Source organism: Oryctolagus cuniculus, chromosome 21, assembly GCF_051225735.1.
Source record: "Oryctolagus cuniculus isolate XC-2025 breed Fujian yellow rabbit chromosome 21, ASM5122573v1, whole genome shotgun sequence".
NCBI lineage: Eukaryota > Metazoa > Chordata > Mammalia > Lagomorpha > Leporidae > Oryctolagus > Oryctolagus cuniculus.
This window is the reverse complement of record NC_142887.1, coordinates 22,115,607-22,134,484: the sequence shown is the minus strand read 5'-3', so window position 1 is coordinate 22,134,484 and position 18,878 is coordinate 22,115,607. Positions and strand designations below refer to the sequence as shown.

The window sequence follows — 18,878 nt, the reverse complement described above, 5'->3', positions numbered from 1 at the left end:
CTGTCCCCTGGCTTCTGCCTGGCCTGGCCCCCCGAGGAGTGAACCAGCAGGTCCAAGATTCCTCTCTCTACATAAACACTCTGTCGTTGTATATAAGGGACTGAGCGTCTGTGGGTTCCATGTCCTCAGAGGGTCCTAGAGCCCAGCCATTCGCATTGGGAATAGAACCAAGGCCGAGTGTATTGGCCCATCTCTGCACCTGTATTATTTCTATAAATGTGTCATCAATCTATTTATTTTTAAAAAAGATTCTATTTATTTATTTGAGAGAGAGAGAGAGAGAGAGAGAGAGAGAAGGGCCTTCCTTCCGCTGGTTCACTCCCCAAATGGCTGCAATGGCCGAAGTTGTGCCGATCTGAAGCCAGGAGCTTCTTCGAGGTCTCTCACACAGGTGCAGGAGCTCAAGATCTTGGGCCATCCTCTACTGCTTTCCCGGCCATAGCAGAGAGCTAGATTGGAAGAGGAGCCACCAGGACTAGAACCGGCGCCCATATGGGATGCTGGTGCCGCAGACGGGGGATTAACCTACTGCACCACGGCACCGGCCCCCTTTAATCTATTTCTAAGTATTTTCATGAATCTATTCCCAAATACATTCAAAAAATACAAACCTTCTCAAATATGCTTGATAAATACCTAATGGATTTATCTTCTTACTCAAGAATGTATTACAGAAATACTTTTGTCCATGAAGACAATATTCCTTAGCAGACTAAACCACCTTTGACCTGTAATCTTTTCTCACTTTAAAAAAGTTTTATTTATTTTATTTTATTTGTGAATCAAGGAGGGGGGGGGGAGAGAGAGAGAGAGCATAACAGCCAAAGCCAGGTAGGTGGAAGCCACCCAACCATGGGAGCTGTCACTGCTGCCTGCCTCCCAGGGTGCACATTAGCAGGAAGTCGGAATCAGGAGTGGAGCTGTGATTCGAACCCAGGCCCTCTGATATGACAGGCAACCATCCCAATCCAAGGTCTTTTTATTTTATTTATTTGAAAGGCAGAGTTACAGAGAGAGGTAGACACACACACACACACACACACAGAGAGAGAGAGAGAGAGAGAGAGAGAGAGAGAGAGGTCTTCTATCTGCTGGTTCACTCCCCAAATGGCTGCAATGGCCAAAGCTGGGCTAATCCGAAGCCAGGAGCTGGGAGCTTCTTCCAGGTCTCTCACATAGGTGCAGGGGCCCAAGGACTTGGACTATCTTCTGCTGCTTTTCCAGGAGCGTTAGCAGGGAGCTGGATTGGAAGAGGAGCAGCCGGGACTTGAACCAGTGTCCATATGGGATGCCAGCACCATAGGCCAGAGCTTTAACTCAGTGTGCCACAGCTCTAGCCCCCCAGTCCAGAGTCTTAACCACTAGGCAGCCCCTCCTTTTATTTATTTATTTTTTTACCGTTCAATATTTTTAAACAGCAAGCACTTCCCAAAGTGCTACTAAGAACAATTTGTTGTTTTTTTTTTTTAAATATTCCTAAAAAGAATATAATCACAACTGTGGAATATGATTTTTTTTTATCTTTTATTTAATGAATATAAATTTCCAAAGTACGACTCATGGGTTACAATGGCTTCCCCCCCATACCGTCCCTCCCACCCACTACCCTCCCCTTTCCCACTCCCTCTCCCCTTCCATTCACATCAAGATTCATTTTCGATTATCTTAATATACAGAAGATCAGCTTAGTATACCTTAAGTAAGGATTTCAACAGTTTGCTCCCACACAGAAACATAAAGTGAAAGAACATTATAGAGCAAAAGAGCGATACTTGGCAAATATATAAGATTGGCAAGTGGACTGGTTTTGTGGCATAGCAATTTAAGTTTTTTTTGTTTTGTTTTGTTTTGTTTTTGTTTTTGTTTTTGTTTTTTGACAGGCAGAGTGGACAGTGAGAGAGAGAGACAGAGAGAAAGGTCTTCCTTTGCTGTTGGTTCACCCTCCAATGGCTGCCACTGCTGGCATGCTGCGGCTGGCGCACCATGCTGATCCGATGGCAGGAGCCAAGTGCTTTTCCTGGTCTCCCATGGGGTGCAGGGCCCAAGCACTTGGGCCATCCTCCACTGCACTCCTGGGCCACAGCAGAGAGCTGGCCTGGAAGAGGGGCAACCGGGACAGAATCCGGCGCCTCGACCGGGACTAGAACCCGGTGTGGCAGCGCCGCTAGGCGGAGGATTAGCCTGTTGAGCCGCAGCGCTGGCCAGCAATTTAAGTTGTCTCGTAAGAAACTGGCATCGAATTAAGGACGCTGGTTCCAGTCCTTCTGATCCAGCTCCCTGCTAATGTGCCTAGGAAAACAGCAGAAGATGGCCCAAGTGCTTGGGCCCTTGCACCCTGTGGGAGACCCAAAAGAAGCTCCTGGCTTTGGCCTGGCCCAGCCCTGGCCATTGTGGCCATGTGGGGAGTGAAGCAGCAAATGGAAGATCTCTCTGTCTCTGTTTCTGTCTCTCTCTCTCTGTGTAACTCTGCCTTTCAAATAAATAAATCTTCACAAAAAATTGGCAAGTGAGTCACTGAGCAAATCCATCTATTGGCAAATTGGCCTTAAGTGGATTGGTTTTTGAGCACAGTAACTGTCACGTTGGCTTAGAGCAGATTTGGGGGGAGGAAGAGTGAGTTTGAGTGTGTGTGCATGTGTGTGTGAGAGAGAGCATACCCGTGTGTGTGAGTGTGTATGTGTGTGCATGTGTGAGTATGAGTGTTGTGTGCATTCATATTGTGAGAGCGTGTGTGTTAGTGTGTGAGTAGAGTGTATGTGTGTGTGAGACTATGTGTGTATGTGTATATATGTGTGTGAGACAGTGTGTATGTGTGTGCATATGTATGTATATGTGTGTATGTGTGTATATGTGTATGACATTACCGGGAGCTGGATTGTATGTGTGTATGTGTGTATAGGTGTGTGAGACAGTGTGTATGTGTGTGCATATGTATTTGTGTGTATGTGTATGTGTGTATGTGTGTACATATGTGTGTACGTGTGTGTATGTGTGTGCATTTGTGTGTATGTGTGTGTGTGTGATGGTGGGACTCCCTTGGACTGTTTTTCTGCTCCCTGGGCCCCTGGGACCGCCCCAGAGCCGTGATGGGTTTCAGGGGTGAGTGACATGGGATGGCTCCATCTTCTGGCCCTTGGGTGGGTCCTGGCTGGCAGGACGGGTGTGGATCTGAGCCCTGGGTTCCCCGAGCAGGTGGGTACGCCCCTGTCCAGGCCGCCCGCTGGTGCTGGACAGCATGGAGGGGGAGATTAAACCCGCGTCCTTGTCTCGCAACAGGCAGACCGAGGCAAAATGCGCGACCTCTTCACCCCCCACTTCCGATGGACGACGCTGCTGCTGTGGTTTATATGGTGAGAGCCCTGCTGACCGCGTGACCCCTGCCCTGCGTCCAGGCCGGGCATTTGTCTTAATTCCCTGCTGGGAGCGCCCGTGGGCCCGAGGCACCGTTTGCTGATGACGTCAACGGTTTGCACGCCCCGTCGGGCTTTTGCGGTACCCGGGTGATCACCTGAACGGTTATTTCTTTGATTTTTTCAAACTTGACTCACCAATGACTTAGAGGAGTGTTCTGACAAAGGAAACTTTCTCCAGTGGTCCTCCCTTATCTCTGGGGGTCTCGGTCAGAGACCCCCAGGGGCTGCCGGGAGCCGTGGAGAGTACCGGAAGCACTGGGAGGTAGAGCTTGGGTGACTCCATCCGGGCCTCCCACGTGGGTGGCGGGAGCCCATGTACTTGGGCCACCTTTGCAGGCACATTAGCGGGAGCTGGATTGCAAGTGCAGCACCTGGGACTCAAACTGGTGCTCCTATGGGATGGCGGCGTTGCAGGCGGCAGCTTAACTTGATTACGTCAAATACGAGTTACCTGCACACAAGCCCTGTAACGTGACAGTCGATCTGATGAGCAACACAGCTACTAAGCAACCGACGGGCGGGCAGCGGACACAGTGTGGACACGCTGGATAAGGAGATGACTCGCGACGGAGCAGGGTGGTGAGAGACTCCGTCGAGCTACTCTGAGCAGCCCCCAAGTCAAAACTGATGAATTGTTTGTTTCTGGAATTTTCCATGTAATATTTTCAGTCCGTGGTTGGCTGCAGGTAACTAAAACCACGGAAAGTGAGACCTGGGACACGGAGGATGTGTTCCTCTGCTTCACCAGAAAGCGTGTTCCCGGCAGCCGTAGAGACGAGCCGCTCTTGGGGCTGCCACGGTACCAAGGACTCAGACCTAAGAGACGCACGGGCCGGGCGCTTGGGGCCTCTTGGGAACACCCACATCTCACATCAGAGCGCCTGGGTTCAAGTCCTGGCTCCACTTCCAGTCCCAGCTTCCTGCTAATGTGCACCCTGGGAGGCAGCAGGCGATGGCCCAAGTACTCACGACCCTGCTGCCCACATGGGAGGGGGTTGGGGTCCCAGCTCCTGGATTCAGCCTGGCCTGGCCCTAGCTGCTGTGAGCATTTGTGAAATGAATCAGCAAATGAAAGGTCTCTGTCTCTCTGCTTTTAAAATGAAAATATTTGGGGCCGGCGCTGTGGCGCAGAGTTGATGCCCTGGACTGAGGTGCCAGCATCCCACATGGGCACTGGTTCGAGTCCTGGCTGCTCCTCTTCTGATCTGGCTCTCTGCTGTGGACTGGGAAAGCAGTACAGGATGACCCAAGTCCTTGGGCCCCTATGCCCACATGGGAGACCCGGAAGAAGCTCCTGGCTCCGGCCGTTGCGGCCATCTGGGGAGTGAGCCAGCGGATAGAAGACCTCTCTCTCTGTCCCTCTCTCTATAACTCTGTCTTTCAAATAAATAAAATAAATCTTAAAAAAAGAAAAATATTTAAAAAGTGATACATATAATTTTGCAAACTAATAGCATGAAAAACAAGAGATGAAGAGGAGAGGAAGGCATTGAGGACACATTAGCCCATCGATGAGGCTGGGATAGCATCCAGAAGAATTTAAGGAAACATAGAAGGGAATTTGGCTCACCCAGTAAGATTTAATAGTTAACTCCATGCCAGTGTCTTGCTCTCTGCCCATGGGGCCCTGCGTACTGCAGCTGGCCCCTGGGCCATGTTTTAGGAACCACTGATTTGGCCAACATGGGAATCCTGAGAACTTGGAGTCCTGTTCCTGTTCAGCTCGGAAAGAACAGTGGGGCAGGAGGCTGAGGGAGAGGCATTAGCAGAGAGTAATGACCTTCAACTCCAAAACCAGTAGAATTTCCGCCACTCTTCACTCTCTCGACCCTCTACCAATTCATGTACACAGAGAGGATCAACAGTGTTCAAAATTGGCCTGGCTTAAAGTTTTGTGGTTTTTGTTGTTTTGTTTTGTTTTTTGACAGGCAGAGTGGACAGTGAGAGAGAGAGACAGAGAGAAAGGTCTTCCTTTGCCGTTGGTTCACCCTCCAATGGCTGCCGTGGCCAGTGCGCTGCGGCCCGCGCACCACACTGATCCGAAGCCAGGAGCCAGGTGCTTTTCCTGGTCTCCATGGGGTGCAGGGCCCAAGCACTTGGGCCATCCTCCACTGCCCTCCCGGGCCACAGCAGAGAGCTGGCCTGGAAGAGGGGCAACCGGGACTAGAACCCGGGGTGCTGGCGCCGCTAAGCGGAGGATTAGCCTATTGAGCCGCGGCGCCGGCCTGTGGGTTTGTTTTTAAATAAAACCAGTTCTCACTTTTCTAATTCACCTTTGAGTGGAGGTGCTAATTAGCAGGGGAGTGTCCCACACGGGGTCACACACAGGGACCAGGAAGGAGAAGCCTTGCTAATATACATACCTGGGCTCCAGCTTGGCCCTCGCATTCCTGAGAGCCTGAATCAACTCATCAAGCATTTAGTAAGCACCTGCTGTGTGCCCACACGTGTGTAGAGTCCACAGGATTTTTAGAAGGGGTGTTGTAGAGGGGTTGCGAATAGCTTGCTTTGGGTGCCTGTAATTCAGCTGGGCTGGCTCTACTGGAATCCTGGTGCACCTGATTAGACACTAATGTTAGTGCACCCCAGCTGCACTGGCCGGCACAGATTGGAACCCAAGGACATCAGCCATCGGCTTCTGGTGGTGACCGACTTCCCCCGTATCCTGCGATGATGGGGTTCTGGTTCTGCAAACTTGAACCTTCTAGTTCTGGAGTCACCCAGGAATTCAGAAACTGTGCCGTCCCACCCTGAGACCTTAAAATCACAATGCCCGAGTTGGCCAGCCGGACCCCGACACCAGTACAGATGTCAGTGGAGCTATGTTCATCCCGATGTCGGTCTCCCAAACCTTCCCCTCCCCCCAACCCCGATTTCAGCTGGGTAGACAAGTCTTGGAGGAAGGATGTTTCTGGACACAGGACACTTCCTTTCATTGTGTCACTATGCTTGGTACCTGACAAAAGCCCCCAGTAAGACCCCCAAAGACCCCCGGATGGGTCCCCACTGCTGCAGACACAGGTCCCTCCCCAGGACTTGCATTTCTCTGATGGCTTCTTCTCCCCTCCCCTTGCTTCCTGGCAGGTTTTCCAATGCGTTCTCCTACTATGGACTCGTGCTGCTGACCACAGAACTCTTCCAGGCGGGTGACGTCTGCAGCAGTGAGTACCACCCTCCTCTCAACCACGCCCACCCCTGCACCGATCATCACACACTCTCCCACCCCGACAGGGTCGGGGGCAGACTCGGCAGTTCCCAGTGTGTTCTGGACAATCTGATCGTGTTGGAGCTCACATTAGCACAGCGGCACCTTGCGTCAGGGTTTGAGTCCTGAAGTTAACATGTCTAAAAGATAGACTGGGCAGACATTTAGCTGAGCAGTGAGATGCCAGCCGAGAGGCCCACGTCTGTGTGAGAGTGCCCGGGTGCAGTCCCCAGCTCCAGCTTCCTGCTGAGGGAGACGCTGGGAGGCATTGGTGATGGTTTCCTGACCCCTGCGTGGATGACCTGGTTGGAGTCCCCAGCTCCAGGCTTTATCCTGGCCCAGCCCCAGCTGTTGCAGGCATTTGGAGAGTGAACTGGTAGCTGGGAGCTCTCTCTCTTTCTCATACATAAATTTTTAAAAGGTTTATAAAGATAAACGAAGACACATTGAAATTTTAGAGTGGATTTGGGCAATAGTGATTCATGAATTGGGCAAGCACCAAACTACAAGTGGTGTGGGCTCCACCGAAGGGGTGCAGAGAGAGAACTTTTCCAAGTTCCAGAAGACCGACTTATTACACTAAAGTTAGAGATTCATTCATTGGCTTTTATTTGCTGTTCTAGAACTGGACAAAGCTTCATTCTATAAAATAGAATGAGTGTGCTGATGAGCCGAGCTGGGGGAGGGGGCACAGGGGCCAAGGGCTGAAGAGGGCAGAAATGGAACACAAAGCCGATCGGCCATTTCAAAGCCCCTCGCCTGATGGTGGTGAAGCAGAGGTGACTTCCTGGTTAGGCCAGCGCAGGTAACCTAGGCCCCCTCTGATTGGTCGTTGTGAATCACCTGCTTTTGGAAAACTGCCCCCTTTCAAGGTCAAGTTGGATTAGGTCGTTTGGCACAAGGGACTCCATTCTGATGTGGTGTGAGCTGCTAGGGCCTGGCACCAGAGGCCAAGGCAATGACCTCCCATAAACCTGCACAGCAGGTACACGCAGAAGTAAGGGGGAGAAAATGACTGATTAAAGAGGAACAGTTGCCTTACAGTAGAAGAGGCTGGGAGGCAGCTTCTGATTGGTTGAGTCACTTGGAGTTGGGTTTCAGTTTGCTCACTAGGGAACCCAGAACACTGGAGCTGCCACCCAATTGCATTTTGCTAACAGCACGTCAGGTGGAAATTGCCTGTAGGTTAAAATGATCACTGAAAACCCCCTAAAGAACCCCACGGAAGTGCAGCCCTCAGGGTGTGTGGGTGTGATCCCGCACAGCAGTGCTAATGTGTAGGAGAAGCAGGTTGGATCTCCATCCGGGCCACATCAGAGAAATCACCTGTGGAGTTTTCAGACCCTGCCCAGACCAATTTAAACAGGACCTCTGGTGGGCTGAGGCCCAGGCCTGCGCAGTGTTTAAAAGCTCCCCAGGTGACCCTGTTGTATGATTGGGACAAAAGAAAAGTCCATGTGTCTGGGCTTTCAAGCCATTGTGTCACCATCCAATCAGTTGGGAGTTGCATCAGTCTGGTTACTCTTGGCTAGGGTTGAGTCATTTGCTTAAAGGGGGTGGGGAAGTGTGAGTAGTTCCAAGGGTCAGGGGTCTGGGTACATCTCAGAAAGCTGGGCCAGACCGAAACCAGGAGCCAGGAGCTTCCTTCTGAGTCTCCCACGTGGGTGCAGGGGCCCAAGGACTTGAATCATCTTCCACTGCTTACCCAGGCCATTAGCAGGGAGCTGGATCGGAAGTGGAACAGCTGGGACTCGAATCAACAACTCAAACTGACGCCCATATGGGATGCCGGCATCGCAGGTGGCAGCTTTACCCGCCACGCCACAGCGCCTGCCCCAGGCTTTCCCTGTGGCACTCCACCTGCGTCCCACCGGAGGAAGCAGGCCTGGGGAGCGGGCTGTGACCCAAGGCTCTGTGCCTGGCTCTTCCTCTCGCCCCCAGTCTCCAGCAGGAAGAAGGCGGTGGAGGTGAAGTGCAGCCTGGCGTGCGAGTACCTGAGCGAGGAGGACTACATGGACCTGCTGTGGACCACCCTCTCAGAGTTTCCAGGTGAGCGGTCCGTGCAAGGTGCGGCCAGCACGGGGAAACCTGGGCGGACAACGGCCATTTACCTGGCGGCTCCGTCTGTGCACCTGCAAGCAAATCCCCCAATCACGACTACGAAGGGATTGATGTTTTACCCTCCTTGCAGGGTAACGAGTTAGGCTTCCAGGTTTCATGCCTGCTGGCAGAAGATGCGAGCCTCCTGGGTGGGAGACAAAGACCATTACAGAAATCAGGAGGAGCAGTAAATCAGTGTCAGTTCTCCTTGATCCTGAGTCCCACGGGGAGGACGAGGAAGAACTCGGGTGGACGCTTGGTGTGTGACGAATGTGCAATGCGGCAGAATGGATCAGTCCATCTTCTGCTATTGCAATGAAACACCCGAGGCTGGTTTACTTCGCTCACAGTCCCGGAGGTTCGAGCACGGGTGCCTCTCGTGAGGACCTCGTGATGGGTGACATTACAATGCCAGGAGGGCACGTGAACAGGAGAGATCACACGGCAAGACAGGGAGCCAGTCAGCGAAGGGCCAGTAACCATGCCCTCCTCGGCCGCGCCTGCCTTGTGACGGTTCCCTTATTCTAAGCCCTCGCTGTGTCTGATTTGCTCTCTCAAAGTCACGTTTTTCTTGTGCTTATTTTATTTGCTTTTTGGTCCCTTGCACATCCCAAACTCCTAGGCTAGTTCCTGGCACACAGTAGGCACCTAATTTACGGATTGAATAGACGGGATGAGGATTTGCTTATTTTTTATTTATTTGAGGGGCAGAGCTCCAATCCACTAGTTCCCCCTCCCCAAATCCCACAACAGCCCTGTGGACTGGTCTGGGGCTGAAGCCAGGAGCTGAAAACCCAATCCTGGTCACCCACGCGGGTGACAAGAACCCAACTCCTTGAACCATCGCTGCTGCCTTCCGGGGTCTGCATTAATAGGATGGTAACGAGTCAGGAGCCAGAGGCAGCGATCGAACCCGGGCACTCTGCCAGGGGCCAAGGGCTTCTTAACCTGCTGCTTCGCACCTGCTACCAGCATTTATTTTAGAGGGTTGCTTTGATGATTAAACAAGATAACAGATGTAAGACTGCTTAACCCAAGAAGTTTAATTGTCATCGGTAATAATAAGCATTCTGCTGTCCTGCCTCCCTTGAGTCAGGGAGAATAGGGTATTTTTTCAGTCCCCTTTAACACATGGGACAACTGAGGCTCAGAGAAGGCGAGGAACTGGCCCAAGACCACATGACAAATTCCATGCAAGGTGGCACCGTAGAACCCAGGTGTCTCTGACTCCTGGCCCCAGAATCTGCGGTCTGAACTCAGTGAATGCGGCCTGGGGCCTGTGCTCATCCTCTGTGGCCAGGTTGTGCCTGAATCCCAGGGCTCAGACCGGCACCGTCACGATGCCACAGGGGCTGTGGGTCAGGATCCTGGGAGCGGCGTCCAGAACCCAGTGCTTCAGTGTGTCTCACCTGGCCTCCATCAAGGATTCAGCTCGGGGCGTGGGCCCGCATCTGAGCACCCGGCAGGGGCAGAGCCTGCTCCCACGCTCACGCCCATGGCTGTGTGTGTGTGTGTGTGTGTGTGAGAGAGAGAGAGAGAGAGAGAGAGAGAGAGAGAGAGAGTCTGAATACTGGCACGTTGGAAATCAGGTGCTCTATAGCCTAGTCCCTGGGGGACCTCCCAGCACTTTTGCTGTGTTTGGCGGGGAGGACCACCTAACCCCACCAGAGCTGCCCTCCTGCCCCCTCGCCCCCCGGCAGGTGTCCTGGTGACTCTGTGGATCATCGACCGCCTGGGCCGCAAGAAGACCATGGCCTTGTGCTTCGTTGTCTTTTCCTTCTGCAGCCTCCTGCTGTTCATCTGTGTTGGAAGGTGGGTCCGCGGCGGAGGGGTGGGGGGCCCAGTCCCGCATGAGGCTTGTGGCTGCCCCACTGGTAGCCAAAGCTCAGGCTCGAGGTGGGAGCCCCTGGTCGGGGGGCTGGAGGGTATCTGGGGCCTGGTTGTCCTCTAAAGACGTCCAGGGTAGACTCATCTCCCGGCTGCTTGATTGGGCACCCTGCTGTGTAACTGACGGATCTGTTAGAAGTATTGATTGGCTCACCTGAATGGACCTCGTCACAGAGAGGCCCCGTTGTGCAGGCCTTTTGGGCCTGTCCCCGTCTTTCCATCTAACAAGAGCCTCAAAGTGTGGGAGTGGCCTCTGCCTCCCTGGACCTCCGGAAGCCCCCAGATCAAACCCACGGAGGCATCTCTGAGCCAGAGCTTGAAGGCCGGGAGGTGCAGCTGAGACCCTGAGATGCTGGGGTCCTGGGGCATTCATGGCAGCGGTGGAGCAGAGAGCTGGGGTCAGGATTATCTGGAAGTCACCGAGTGGCAGCTTCCTTTCCCGAGCACAAGTGGCTCCTGGCTCCATCCTGGCCTCTACGAGCTCCTCCCTGAGCTCGGGTTACTTAGAGCGCTTCTCCCAAACCCGGGCACCACGGACGTCCCCATCACTCAGCCTGATGCTCTGGGGAGTGAGTGGCGGGTGTGTGCGCCCCCTGGTGTGCACAGGTGTGTGCTGCGTGGGGCGATGGCCATCTTTGCTGATTGCCCAGATGCACGTTCCGCCCCCGGGAAAGCAGCAGACAGGAAACATGACGGCTCCTCTGCTCTCTCCCCTCCCCCCCTAGAAATGTGCTCACTCTGTTACTGTTCATCGCGAGGGCGTTCATTTCCGGAGGCTTCCAAGCGGCCTACGTTTACACACCCGAGGTAGGAGGAGTGCCCCAGGGATGCCCCCGCTCCAGAAACGCCAGCCTGAGTGTCCTTGCGACTGAGTAGTGGCCGGGAAGCCCTTCAGGATCCCCGCTTAGGTGTCGATCATTTTGTTCCTGTGTGTAAAAGCTTAAGGCCCGGAGGCCGGCGCCGCGGCTCACTTGGCTAATCCTCCGCCTGCGGCGCCGGCGCCCCAGGTTCTAGTCCCAGTTGGGGCGCCAGATTCTATCCTGGTTGCTCCTCTTCCAGTCCAGCTCTCTGCTATGGCCCAGGGAGGCAGTGGAGGATGGCCCAAGTGCTTGGGCCCTGCACTCCATGGGAGACCAGGAGAAGCACCTGGCTCCTGGCTTCAGATCAGCGCAGCGCTGGCCATAGCAGCTGCTTGGGGGGTGAACCAACAGAAGGAAGACCTTTCTCTCTGTCTCTCTCTCATTGTCTAACTCTGCCTGTCAAAAAAAAAAAAAAAAAAAAAAAAAAACAAGAAACAAAAACAAAAAAGTAAGGCCCGGTGTCGTGGTCCCAAACGTTACAGAACTGTGTAGCCCCAGAATGAAAGGGCCCCACATTCCCCCTGCTCTTGGAGGTGACCCTGCTGAGTAGTTCCACATCTGTTTTTTTTTTTTTTTTTTTTTTTTTTCCCTAAACCAACTCTGGCTGGAGAACAGAGGCAGATGTACAATTACTATCTCTGGACTGACACCGATAGGGGGTTTTCCTTGCCATTGTTCTATAAATATAGACAACACCCGTTTCCATGGCGTGGGTGTTGTCTTGGGTGCTCTAAGTAAGCCAGGAGGATTTGCAGTGTGGGAGGACCTGGATAGTTTATTTGCAAGTACGCCATCAGGCAGTTTGCAGGAAGAACTTGAGCGTCTGTGGGGTTCTGTACCCATGGGGTCCTGGAACCAACGCCCTGGTGGCTGAGGGCTGACTCCAGATGTTGGTGCCTGCCTCAGGCAAATTGTGAAACCGAGACGAGCTCCAGCAAGGGGCCGGTTCAGCGGTGTGAGGCAGGGGTCAGGGAAGCCAACGGGCGGCAGAGCCGTGCTCCAGCGCTCGCAAGGTAGACGGTGACTGGGGGAATTGTCACCGCACAGACGGAGTTTCTGGTTCCTGGCTTCGGCTTGGCCCACCCCCAGGTATTGTGAGCATTTGGGGAGTGAGCCAGTAGACAGAGATCTCTCTGTTGCTCTGCTGTTCAAATAAAATAAATAAACAAACCTTTTAAAGAAAGAGATAAATGAGAATACCTCAAACAGTTTATGGAAAATAGGACTCTAATATAAATTTAATTTGATATAAAAAATTTGAAATCCATGCATAGAGTTTTTTTTACATATACATTTTTGAAACATGAACTTACATTTTTAAAAAAATTTATCAACTTTTCATTCCACTTAAAATTCAGAAAGACGGGGTCGACATTGTGGCATAGTGGGTAAAGGTGTTGCCTACTATGCTGACATCTCATATGGGTGCTGGGTTCGAGACCCAGCTGCTCCACTTCCAATTCAGCTCCCTGCTAACGGCCTGAGAAAAGCAGCAGAAGATGGCCCAGGTGCTTGGGCCCCTGCACCCACATGGGAGACCCAGTTGGGGCTCCTGGCTCCTGGTAGCTCAGCCTTGGCCATTGTAGTCATCTGAGGAGTGAACGAGTGGATGGAAGATCTCTCTCTGTCTCTCTCTCTCTCCTTCTAACTCTTTCAAATAAAATAAATCTTTAAAAAAAAAAGAGAGAGAGACAGAGAGAGCTTTCATCTACTGGTTCAGTCTTCAAAGGCCCACAACAGCCAGGGCTGGACCAGACCAAACGCAAGAGCCAGGAGTGGCCGGCGCTGTGGCTCACCAGGCTAATCCTGCGGCGCCAGCACACCGGGTTCTAGTCCCGGTCGGGGCGCCGGATTCTGTCCCGGTTGCCCCTCTTCCAGGCCAGCTCTCTGCTGTGGCCCGGGAGTGCAGTGGAGGATGGCCCAAGTGCTTGGACCCTGCACCCCATGGGAGACTGGAGAAGCACCTGGCTCCTGGCTTCGGATCAGCTGGCCGCAGCGTCCACTGGGGGATGAACCAATGGAAAAGGAAGACCTTTCTCTCTGTCTCTCTCTCTCACTGTCCACTCTGCCTGTCAAAAAATAAATAAATAAATAAATAAAGCCAAGAGCTCCATCCAGGTCTCCTGCATGGATAGCAGTGAGAGCACTGGGGTCACACCTATTCCTCCCAAGGTGAGCATTCTCGGGAAGCTGGACTTGGACGTGGAGCTAGGACTCCAACCCAGGCACTCCAACATGGGCTGCAGACATCCTGCTGTGTCTTAACAGCTGCACCAAAAACCTGCCTCTCCATGAACTTTTTGAAGATGCTTAGAATGCATGGCAAAAATTTCTGAAGCAAAACAATCTTTTAGTTCCATTTTCCTTTTTTTAAGATTTATTTATTTGAAAGGCAGAGTTACAGAGAGGCAGAGGCAGAGAGAGAGAGAGAGAGAGGTCTTTGGTCCCAACTGTTCACTCCCCAGATGGCCACAACGGTGGAGCTGTGCCGATCCAGAGCCAGGAGCTTCCTCTGGGTCTCCCACGTGGGTGCAGGGGCCCAAGGACTTGGGCCATCTTCCACTGCTTTCTCAGGCCATAGCAGAGAGCTGGATCGGAAGTGGAGCAGTCAGAACTTGAACTGGTGCTCATATGGGGTGCTGGTACTGCAGGAGGTGGCTTTATCCACTACGCCACAGCACCGGCCCCAATTCCATTTTCCACAAGCTTTTTGAAGTGCTCTTGTCTACCAATGTGTATCTATGTGCATGAGATTTTACAATATATTGCTGAAAGGAAAAGACACAGTGAAGGATATGTATGGTATGTTAGCATTTATACATTTTGTAAATGCTGTGAGATATATATATACGTTATATGTATTATATATATATATTTTTTATGGACATAGCTGGGAGGATACATACGAAACTTCATCCATAGTTTGGTCCTACAGGAAGAATTTTCCTGGCAGAGGAACTAGATCAAAATAGAATTGAGGAACTGACTTTTCCCAAGAATCCATTTATGTATTTTATTTATGAAATTACATGAATTAAAGTATATAGAGATATACATGGTATGCACTCAAAAAGTAGTTGTTGAATGAATAAATAAATGAAGATAGATGTATATAAAATTCCAGAAAACAAAACTAGAAGGATTTGCGTGAACATGTGACAACTCTGAGTTCTGGGTCCTAAGAGCTGGGTGTTTTCCCCCTTTTTGTTTCTGATCTTTTCAACCCTCCTACCCCGAGCATTGTATTTGTTAGAGATGCGCTAGCGTCCCCAGTGAACGCCTCCAGAAGTGCAGGCATGGACACAGCAGAGGTCTCTTCCCCATGGGATTCAGGGACCCAGGCTCCTTGCCGCCTGTGATTCCATCATCTGGTGGTGCTGCCGGTGCACAGGAAAACACTGGGCAGTGTCTGGAGACGTCTCTGTTGCCCGGGGCTGGCGGCGGGGCATGGGGAGGAGAGAAAAGCCGCTGGCATCAAGCAGATAGAGGCAGGTGAAGGCCGGGGTGCTGCCCACCTCCTGTGATGCCCAGAACAGTCCCCACCACAGAGAGTGGCCCCTTCCAAGATGTCCTTGGCATGAAGCTTGAGAACTTCTCTCTGTCTTAGGGCCATGGAGTCCTCTTTCCAGCCCGAAGATGGGAGAGTGGAGTGCAGACGACACGCCCCCTCATTAAGCATCTTGGCCTGCAAGACGCGTAGCCCCTCCAAACTTTGCTTAGGAAGGAACTGGGCACGTGGCCACCCCCATGTGCAAACTGAGAATGTACCTCCCCCAGTCTCTTGACAAAATTCCTTGAATGCCTGTGATCAGAATTTCTGGGTAAACCCAAGAGTAGGGGCAGGGAGGGCCATTGCTGGCTCTGGATGTGCAGAGGAGTCCTTGGGGAACCACCGATGGCAGGGAGGACCCCGTGTTGTGCTCCCATGCTCAGCTCAGCCTCGCGCTGGCTTTCTCAGTTGAACCGCCCATACCCCCTTTCCGATAAGAATCTCCCCGCAAGCCTGAGGGATTTGCCAGGACTTCAGACCTGTGGGGGAGGGTCAGTCCCATCAGTCCCGAGCTGCAGGAGACAGAGGGGTGTCTGTGTGTTCCCAAGCCCACATCCGGCTGGTGTGTTTCAGGTGTACCCGACAGCGACACGGGCGCTGGGCCTGGGCACCTGCAGCGGCATGGCGAGAGTGGGTGCGCTCATCACTCCATTCATTGCTCAGGTAGGCGTTGTCCCGGATATAGGAGGTGGTGTGTGGCAGAACCCAGTGCCCGCCAAGCAGTCCCCGTGTGTGCCGCCTTCTGCAGAGGCATCTGTGCGCCTCACACCACACACCCTCTGAGAAAAGAAACGTGGCGTGCGCATGAGGAAACAGGCTCAGAGGGGGAAAGACACCTGCCCAGGCTCCCATGGCTGGGAAGTAGATAGGCCAGGGCTCAAGCCCAGGTGTCCCCCGAGCAGACGACCCTGAAGCTGCCAGGCGATGTGACCCCTAACTGTGCAGATGCACACAAATGTCCCTGTGCCTGCTTTCTGAGTCAGGTGTGGTTGTGGAAGTTTGCAACTCTGTGTGCATTGAAGTGTTTCTATCCGTGGCTGGGGATCTTATTAAGTCTTTGAGCTTTTCACGTATCTAAATTTTTTTTCTGTTCATATCAATGTTTTATCGCGGTAAAGGTTACACACATCAAATGCACTGTTTTCAAACGAATGATCTGGTGCCATTCAGCACATTCATAAGGTTGTACAACCGCCACCTCTAGCTCGTCCCAAGACGCCTCCATCACCTTGAACTAGAACCCCGTGTCCACTCCCCAGCCGCCCCCCAGTCTCCTCTCTCCACCCATCCCCTAGTCCTTAGCACCCTCCCATCCACTTCCGGTGTCTGTGGGTTTGCCTTTTCTGAATATGTCAGGTACACGGAATTCCAATACTTGTTTGAGCTCAGGACTCAGCTTTGGTTTCTGTTTGTTCATTTGTTTGTTTGTTTGGGGCCCTTTGCTGCCTGTCCCTCCCGATATTGGTTGAGAGCCTGCTTGATGCCAAGTGCTCCCCAGGCATCCTCTCATTAACAAGGGATATTGTGCCCCCTCTGCCCATCTGACAGAGGAGAAAACAGGAGTCCACCGCCTCCTGGTCTGCCCTGTGCCCTGAAGCTGGGGAGCTGGCACAGGCGTGGTTCCACGATACAGTGTAGCATTAGGCATTCAGCCTCATGAGTGTGAGTTCAAGTCCCAGCCCTATCCTTATTATGTATATGAACGTGGGTGTGCTACTGGCCCTCCTGGAGCCTCCATTTTCCCCTCTGAGCTCACAGAATGGGCGTGTGGAGTGCAAAGCTTCAGCACGGACATTCTCACCGACCTGCGTCTTCCCCTCCCTCCCCCCAGGTGATGCTGGAATCCTCCGTGTACCTGACTTTGGCGGTTTACAGCGGCTGCTGCCTCCTGGCCGCCCTGGCGTCCTGCTTTTTGCCCATCGAGACCAAAGGTCGTGGCCTGCAGGAATCCAGCCACCGGGAGTGGGGCCAGGAGATGGTCGGCCGAGGGACGCACGGTCCGGGTGTCACCAGGTCAAACTCTGGCTCTCAGGAATAGTGACCAAGTGACCGCTGGGGGGCTGAGCTGGTCTTTGAGCCTGTGGAGCCCAGGGGGCTGGTGCAGCCCTGCTGGGAACACTGATGGTCACTGCCGACATCAAGAACTTGCCCAAGAGGACCACTTGGACCAACAGGGTTTTGTGTCCTGACTCGGTTTGCTCATCTTCATTGCGATCCACCAGGGGCTGGGGAGGCGTTTGCTCCAGGGGTTCTCTGTACGTGTCGGGGAAGCTTTGTTCATAACCTGTGGGTCTGCATGGGGAAACCACTGCCATGGGAGGGTCCAGGGACATCGGCAGCCCAGCAGCCACCGCCCAGAGTCGCTGGGTCACATCCCTGGTGAACAACAGCTGAAAGATCTCTGCAGATCGGCCCAGGCCCAGACCCCTGTGACACCTGCCATCCACCGCCCAGACCTGTTCAGTAGGTTTCTCTACACCCCTGGCCCCAGGCTTTCTGCTTTGAAGTCGCAGGTGACCGAGGTGTGACCCGAGCAAGCAGGGAAACGCTTGCTCCCTGGGGCAGGGGCCCCTTCCTCCGCCTCTCCAGAGCCTGAGTGGTGAGAGCCTGGCAGGTGGACATGCACTTGAACTGGAGCCGGGTGCCCCCGTTTGCCTCCCTCTGCAGTGGCTGTCTGCCTCCAGGGAGTGCAGAGAGGTGTCCCTGGGGCTGGCTGAACCTGTACCAGACAACAAGCTCAGAAAGCTGTTATTCCCCTGGGACCAAGGAGCTTGATGCCTAAAGGAGATGAGGCTCAAGTCCAAGGCCAAAGCAGGACTCCCGAGGAGGCAGCAGAGGCAACGCTGGGCTTCTCTCCTGGCCCCTGCCTGGGTGGGTCAGGCTGGTGGTGACTCTTGGGTCGACACGGATGTCAGGGCTGTGGGTGTTGTGCACAGGCAGATGGCCGATTGGGTAGCCACACCCAAAGGATGCCACACCAGCCACCAGCTCCCTCCAGGGCTGGCACCGGGGAGCCCTGATGCCAAGCTGGCCCCTCCGTCCTGGTTCCCGTGCCAACCCCATCTGTTGAGGGCTGGCTTGGTCTTTGCACAGAGGCAGCTCCTGGGGTCCCAGCACTGGAGCCCACGGCACCCCTGCCATGGAGTGTGGAGGACTAGGAGGTCCCAGATGCGTGACTTGTGTCCCTGTTCATGGGAGGAGGAAAGAGGCCTGCTGGGCTCGGGGTTGACCCTGGGAGGAAGGGCTTGGGGCTGAGTCTTAGTGACCTGCATCCACTTATGGGATTTTCTTTATGTACTCTTTGCCCCCATGGTGAAGGTGAAGGTCAGGGAACTAGAACAGGATGGAAGAAGCTGCCCGATGCCCTCAAAGGCCAGGGAAGACTGAGCCTCTTTACGAAGTGACCCTTGCAAGGAAGCCAAGTGTGTGCGTGTGTGCGCGTGCGTGTGTATGTATGTATGTGTGCGTGTGCGTGTGTTCATCTCTTATTAAAACACGTTGGTGATGGACATTGCAAGGGGCTGAGTTTGTTCATTTGTCACATGGCCTGGCTTGCTCTGCGTCCACCCAAGGTGACCTCGATGCTTTAAGGTGATAACCTCCTGCCGGGGAGGGGGGGAGGTGGGGGCCCTGCGCAGCCGCAGCCAGCACCATGGCTCGGATGGCGCTTTGCTCTGAAGCTATGAGGCTATGGAGACCACCGTGGACCACTTCTTGAGGCTCAGGGCCTGATTCAATGGCACACACCCCATGTTCCTGAAGTCTGGGTCGTGGCGCCCTGCACCCCGGTAGTCAGAGGGCAGGCGGCTTGGCAAACCTGCCTCTCTCTCAAGTCCACATTTCCTTGAACCTCAAGTGGCTGT

General features: G+C 53.4%; 1 protein-coding gene across 1 annotated transcript in view; it reads left to right on the top strand.

The window, feature by feature from the left end:
• SVOP (SV2 related protein) overlaps positions 1-18,532 on the top strand; it is a 76,611-nt gene extending 58,079 nt beyond the window's left edge. The window contains exons 10-16 of the mRNA XM_070066014.2: positions 3,277-3,350; positions 6,498-6,574; positions 8,560-8,667; positions 10,419-10,530; positions 11,331-11,412; positions 15,589-15,678; positions 16,847-18,532. Coding sequence (XP_069922115.1) covers positions 3,277-3,350; positions 6,498-6,574; positions 8,560-8,667; positions 10,419-10,530; positions 11,331-11,412; positions 15,589-15,678; positions 16,847-17,053 — 750 coding nt within the window. The 3' untranslated portion in view covers positions 17,054-18,532. The remainder of the gene's footprint in view (positions 1-3,276; positions 3,351-6,497; positions 6,575-8,559; positions 8,668-10,418; positions 10,531-11,330; positions 11,413-15,588; positions 15,679-16,846) is intronic.
• Positions 18,533-18,878: the final 346 nt, after the last annotated feature.